The 6,342-nt window shown below is 59.2% G+C and overlaps 1 protein-coding gene across 1 annotated transcript; it reads right to left on the bottom strand.

Annotated features, from left to right (window-relative positions):
• Nucleotides 1-796: 796 nt before the first annotated feature.
• On the bottom strand, nt 797-6,276 carry NT5C3B (5'-nucleotidase, cytosolic IIIB). The gene is made up of 8 exons (XM_009894430.1): nt 6,171-6,276; nt 4,955-5,024; nt 4,536-4,582; nt 3,956-4,041; nt 3,687-3,776; nt 2,602-2,764; nt 1,378-1,578; nt 797-1,047 (listed from the first exon to the last, which is right to left on the bottom strand). The coding sequence occupies exons 1-8, from the start codon at nt 6,237-6,239 to the stop codon at nt 937-939; spliced, it is 837 nt and encodes a 278-aa protein (XP_009892732.1). The 5' UTR covers nt 6,240-6,276; the 3' UTR covers nt 797-936.
• Nucleotides 6,277-6,342: the final 66 nt, after the last annotated feature.

Genomic DNA, 6,342 nt, shown 5'->3' with positions numbered 1-6,342 from the left:
ATAACGCTGCCCTGAGAGCCCAGGATCGGCCCAGCAGTTTAAGACAGAAACACAGTTAGCTAAAATCTTCCTTAAAACCCAAAATGCTGCCCTTGGCCTCTCCTCTCCCATCCACACTGTGGGCTGCAAACGCGCCGCTCTGCCGCTGCCACCCGAAGCGCCAGCCCGGCCCTCGCCGAACTCGCTGCTCGCTTTGTGCAGCAGCCGCAGAGGAGCTCCGCGGGGACGACTGGAAAAGCCTTTTTTTTACAGCACAAGCAGTAAGGGAGCAAGAGGGAGCGCAGGGCGGGGGCGCGGGGCCAGGGAGCCGCAGGGTTTCTGTGGTGATGTGGAGCCGGGCGATGCTGTGCCCGGAGGGGCCACGACAGCCCCTCGGCCGGCGGCACTGCCGCAGCTCAGCCCCGGCACTTTGAAGCTGACAGAAAACAGGCTGAGAGAGAGAGAGATTTGTTTTCTTAGACAGGAACACAGTAAAACTAAACATTTTCCATCTAAAACAGGTCTGTCCTCAAGCCACAGCAAATGATCTCCACTCCTGCGCTCAGCTGCTGAAGCAAGCGCAGAACGTCTCTACCCGAAACGTGAAACGGTTTGTTGTGGCCTCAGGCGGTGGTGGGGAGGGAGTCCCAGCGGGATGGAGTCCGAGCAGGATGGAGTCCCAGCGGGATGGAGCCCCAGCGGGAAGCAGCGGAGCCAGGCGCAGTTGGGGCAAAGGGAGTGGAGAAGCTTCCTCCGCCTCCCGCTGCAGGGCTGACCGAAGGGGGTTAGCGAGGTCGGGATGTGCAGAGCACCCGAGAGCCAGGGCAGGGAGCCTGCCCAGCGTCAGGATGGAGCCCAGCAGGTACCAGAAGATCCACTCCAGCTTTGTCGAGGCAAGGACGTTGGCTGCCCAGGTGCCTTGCTGAGGGGCCGGAGCTGGGACGGCGCCTTCCCAGCTCATGTCTCCGTAAGGATGTACCGGAGAATCCCATTCACCACATCCAGCGTCTCATCGCGCTCCAGCACGATGTCATAAGCATCCAGGTACTTCCCCCTCTGCTCTTCCACCTGCAGCGCGGCCACCGGGACAGCGTGGAGGGGAGAGGGCCACAGAGAGAGGAAAGAACTGTAAGCACCAGCAGCCAAGAATGAAGATGCGGCACCCAGAGCCCTTGCATCTCCTGATGCTACTGGGAAGAGGGGTCAATAACCACCCTGACAATGCCCCAGGTGCACCGGGAGCTCAGCAGACACCCCCCAGCTCCCTCCGCACACCCCACGGGAGCTCATACGAATCTCTCACGGCCCCCAAATCACTCGGGCAGCTGCTGCCCCTCTCTGCTGCCCCTCAGGCCGCGCACCTGGCAGGGAAGCGAGACAACCACTTCTCACACCCACCTTGTCGTTGAGAAAGCCAATCTTGAGGATGTTCTCCACACTGGGAACGCCATCTGCCATCGTCAGGTCACCCATGGAGTCCCCCAGCAAGATGACGCTCGTCCTAGTGCTCAGCTGCTGGAAGTACTCCGTACCCTGCAGGACGCTGTTGTTCTTGTTGTAGGTGTGGATGAGAGGTCCCTTGAAACGCGTGAGGACTCCCTGCGCAAACAGGACAGACACGTTGATCCCCTCTGCTGTGCCGCAGCCTCGGTACCCTTTGTGGACTGGGCAAAGGGGGGATGCTCGCAGGGCACCAGCTCTCGTCTCAGAGACACCCTCACGGACTCTGGAAACGCAGCCGCCACGAAACACCTGCAGACGGTCCCCAGGAGTCCCCTTTTGAGGGGCAAGCCCTTCCCAAGGGTGAGAACAAACCCAGAGGATGGAGATCCCACAGACCTCGGCGGGGCTCTGCGCTGCCCTGGAGCTGGTCAGGGGCGGTGGAAAGCCGCAGTCAGGGTGCCCCAGGGCAGCGCAGGGCCCGTGCAGAGGGCAGGACTGTCACACTGTCCCATGCGCCCCCGAGGACAGCCTGTCCCCACACACCACCCGTGGGAACAGAGGGCTTCATTGTAAGAGATGTGCAATTTTCTAATGTGCACTGGGACTTCTCAGGCTTTACACATCGACAAAGGCCTTCCACGCCACTGTGAAGGACATCTGGCCTTCACATCAAGAGAGACCTCTGTGGTTAACTCCATCCTCTCCTCACACCAGGACAGAACACACGGTGCTGGACACAGAGACAGCAGCACACTTCGGCCACCGAAAAGCAAGTTTGGAAGGTGAGGAGTCCCTGAGATCGTGAGCAGATGCTCAGCTGTTCCTGCGCTCCACGTGCCCACCTTACACCCCTCTGCTCTCCCTCACCGCTGGTCCAGCTCCTGCTGCGGGCAGGGGAACTCTAACAGCCCCAGTGCTGATGGGCAGAGGGCTGCTACGCTGGCAGCAGGTCGCGGTTCCTGAAGCAGAGCACACGGGGCAGGAGGCCCCAGCCAGCCTCAACACCTCCCCCGGGACCCAGCAAAGGGTCAGCTCCATCCACAGGGATCAAATACTTCGAAATGTTCAGAAGCAGCTTTTAACCCAGCGGTGTCTCTCAAACGGATCGCAGCCCTCAATTCCAGTCCAACAGCTCTCCTCTCTGCAAGCCCACCACGCGTACGGGATGCAGAAACTCACATTATCGTCGAAGTCCATGTAGTTGGACACCACGTTGACGTTTGAGTAGAAGACGTTGGCCTGACGGATAATCTCTTCAAGGATGTCACCGACACCAGCAGAGAAGATGAACAGGGGGATGTTGTACTTATGCAGCTGATCAAATAACTCAGTGAATCCATCCCTAGAGCAGAAGTGTCCGTTACACAGTATTGCATTACCACCTCCCAGCTCGCAGCGAGGTGCCCGCTGCACCGCGGGCGGGGAGCGCTCTCAGCCCAGCTATGACGCTCCTATTTCTGCCCGGGACTTTCCAAACAGACACGCATGCGTGAGCTCTGCAAAAAACATGAGCTTTTTGTGGCTCCTGCATTTCTGTGTGGGGACAGTGCATGCACGGGGTGTGCAGCAGAACCCCAGACCCCTCCTGGAGCGGCGACCAGCGAGGAGCCGCACAGGACCACGCTGCACGGGAGCGATTTGCCCAGCAGGTCCCGAACGCACCCAGCTTCCCACCGGGAGCACAAGGCACAGCGCGCCCGCACACTCACCCGCGAGGGGAGGTGCCACCAGCCCTCTCAGACACCCCGTTAGAGACACGCAACAGGTCGGACTGGTTGTGAGGACGATCAGACCAACGTGTAACGGTCTCGGTCTGCCAGGACACCATTTGAAAACCCGGACAGACGGCACCATCTCCTCTCTGAGAGCGGCGGCTCATTCAAACCAAGGCTCCCCGAGACAGTTTTGGGACCGTCACCGCCAAGGCCAGCTTTAACAGCAAGTTTTAGCGCAGTATTTTTGTGCTGTGGGTGGAGTTTGATGCCGAGCCAAGGGCCTGGACAAGGCCCAGCAGTTAGAGTGAGCGGAGAGAGGACCTCTCCTGGAAGAGGGGAGCTGCTCGCAGCCAGGGAGAGAGCTCAGGCTGTGGTTGTGGCGCTGACTTTTGGCTCTTTCATGGTTAGAGCTCGGCCCCAGGAAGGAAGGGAGATTTGCATCTGCCACGCTGCGGAGACTGCGCACAGAGCAGGGTGAACGCAAGACCTGCTTGCACAGCGGCAGGAGGGAAAGGGCCGCAGGCAGCACAGCGGACCCCAGGCCCGTACCTCGGCATCACGTCCGATTCTCTCACAATCTGGGCTATGTCACCCCTCTGGATCTTCTGCTGCGACAGCAGCTCGTGGGCCCTGGTCCACCTAGGGAAAGGCAGGGAGTGAGCTTCCCGGCAGCGACCTTAAGGCAGTCAGAAAAAGAACAACCACAACTTCCCGGTATTGCCACCAAGGCGAGAGACAGTTCAAGCCTTGTGCCTTGTAGCCCCCGGGGGCGAGGAGTTGCCAGGACAAGGCCAAGCTCATCACATACAACCACTCACCACTCCACCATGAGGGGACGTTTCTCTTCCAGGGTCCGGTTGGGATCGATTTCAATGGGATAGTAATAGTGCAGCAGATCTTTGAGCTGGAGCGTTGTGCAGATGGAAAAAGAACAGAGTGAACATCACGTCTAAAGAGACTAAACAACAAAAAAAGCGTTTCTAAATTCCTCCAAAGCATCACACTTCCTAATGAAAAGCACAACCAAACCCGTTTCACTGAGCAACTGCGCTCTGAGGAAATCTGGAGACTGTGGAGGAAGCGTTAACCCCCTGGCCGCCCGGCGGACTCTCACTGTGCTTCAAATACCGCAGGTACGGATGAGCACACACGCCCCCTTCCGCCTCTTAGCACACCAAAAAGGCCCACAGCCGAGCATGCAAATTAAATTTCCCTTTTTAACTTCTCCGTCCATCACCATCGGCTGAAACGCAGCCTGGACGCAGGCCCCTCTCTCTGTCCGGGCAGCGGGGCACAGCTGGGAGAGCGGTCACACGAGCCACTGCGACCTCCTGATGATGGGCGAGAGGGGCGAAAAACACAGAGCCAAGAAGCAGTGCCTCGCAAAACCGCACCTACCTTCTTCTTGCCGTCCTCACTGATAACGTGACTGTTATCGAGGATGTCTGTAAAGACAGTAAGATACCAGTGTTGTAGCCCAGAAACATAAAAAGGCTTTCTAAAAGGCAGCTGTCCCCAGCTCTGCCCGAAAACGAGCCGTGTGTGGCACATCGCCCCGAGCACGGGCTCACTGCGGGGTCTCAACGCGGCAGGTCCCACTTCCAACCCGCAGCTCGCGAGCGGCTGTGGGCTGCCCGGGGGTCCGCTGCCGCTGCTGCAAGAGGCCGAGGCCCAGAGCTGCACCCAGAGCAAACAAGACGGGGCGGTGAGGCCCGGCACAGGAGGGGGGCAGAGGCTGAGAGGAGCCGCAGGGAGAGAACACAAACACGGAAAACACACAGAATTCACAACGGTAAAAAAAAAAGGCTTCAACTCACTGTGCGAAGTGGGGCAGCGTCTGCCGTTGCACCCAAACCTGCTCAGCGTCATGTCGAAGTCAGAAATGACCTGGAAGGCGAGAGAAGACCAAATCTGTGTGTGACGCAGCGCTCTGCCTTTGCCACAGCCAGGCAAGGGTGCTGCTGCCTCACGGGCGCACATCCAGCGCCGGCGGGTCTCACGTGAGGGTGCACAGCGCACCCTGACGCCGCTGCCAGCCACGAACCAGATGTCCTCATCTGAGAGAGCCAGCACCCCTCCCACCCCACCACTCTTATCAGCACCAAATGGCTTAATCCTGCTGACGTACCGCCGTGGGTGGAGGGGGGTGTTTGGGGACTGGCGCATATTTATAGCTTGTACCACAGAGAAGGAAAAGGCCCATCCAGAGAGAGCCACCGGCCTGGGCATCGACAGGAAAAATAGCTCGGTCCTTCCTCTCGTCTCAGTCTTATAGAATCATCGAATCACTGACTGGTTTGGGCTGGAAGGGATCATTAAAGGCGATCTAATCCAATCCCCTGCCATGGGCAGGGACATCTCTGACCATACCAGGTCGCTCCGAGCCCCGTCCAACCTGAACTGGGATGTTTCCAGGGATGGGGCATCTCCCACCTCCCTGGGCAACCCGGGCCGGTGTCTCACCACCCTCAGAGTAAAACATTTCTGCCTTAGATTGCATCTAAATCTTCCCTCTTTCAGTTTAAAGCCATTACCCCTCGTCCTATCGCAACAGGCCTTGCTAGAAAGTTTGTCCCCATCTTTCCTGGAGCCCCTTTAGGGACTGGAAGGAGCTCTAAGGTCTCTCCAGGCTGAACCCCCCCAACTCTCCCAGCCTGTCCTCCCAGCAGAGGGGCTCCAGCCCTCCCAGCATCTCTGGGGCCTCCTCTGGCCCCGCTCCACCAGCTCCGTCTCCTTCTGCTGGTGGGACCCCCCGAGCTGGAGGCAGCACTGCAGGGGGGTCTCCCCAGAGCAGAGCGCAGCAGAGGGGCACAATCCCCCCTCGCCCTGCTGGCCACACTGCTGGGGATGCAGCCCGGGGTGCAGGTGGCTTTCTTGGGTCACCACTTGGACATTGGGCCGTTGACTGCAACTCTTTGAATGTGACCTTGTTCACCGAGTGGTCCATCTGTCAAATCCACATCTCTCCAATTTAGAGACACGGATGTCATGCAGGACAGTGTCAAATGCTTGGCGCAAATGATTGCACAGTACCTGCAGCTTCCTCGTCCCCTGCTCCTTGATGGACCGGATCAGCCCCATCACACGCTCGGGCTGCTCCATGCGGACCGTGGCGTTCTCCAGCTCAGGCACCTGCGGGCAGAGCCCCCCTCAGTGCCGCCCCGGGATGCCCGGCAGCTCCGGGGGGCCGAGACCCCCCCGCCCC

Source organism: Charadrius vociferus, unplaced genomic scaffold, assembly GCF_000708025.1.
Source record: "Charadrius vociferus isolate BGI_N301 unplaced genomic scaffold, ASM70802v2 scaffold1551, whole genome shotgun sequence".
Taxonomy (NCBI): Eukaryota; Metazoa; Chordata; class Aves; order Charadriiformes; family Charadriidae; genus Charadrius; species Charadrius vociferus.
Note: the sequence above shows the minus strand (reverse complement) of the source record. Positions and strands in the feature narration are given on the sequence as shown.

Excerpts from the sequence above, each read along its gene's own strand:
- NT5C3B (XM_009894430.1), bottom strand. The coding sequence starts at position 6,239 with ATGGAGCAGCCCGAGCGTGTGATGGGGCTGATCCGGTCCATCAAGGAG. Across the intron at positions 3,777-3,955 it reads CGTCCCCTCATGGTGGAGTG|GTGGACCAGGGCCCACGAGC; the intron begins GTGAGTGGTTGT and ends GCCTTTCCCTAG. Across the intron at positions 1,048-1,377 it reads TTGGCTTTCTCAACGACAAG|GTGGAAGAGCAGAGGGGGAA; the intron begins GTGGGTGTGAGA and ends GCCGCGCTGCAG.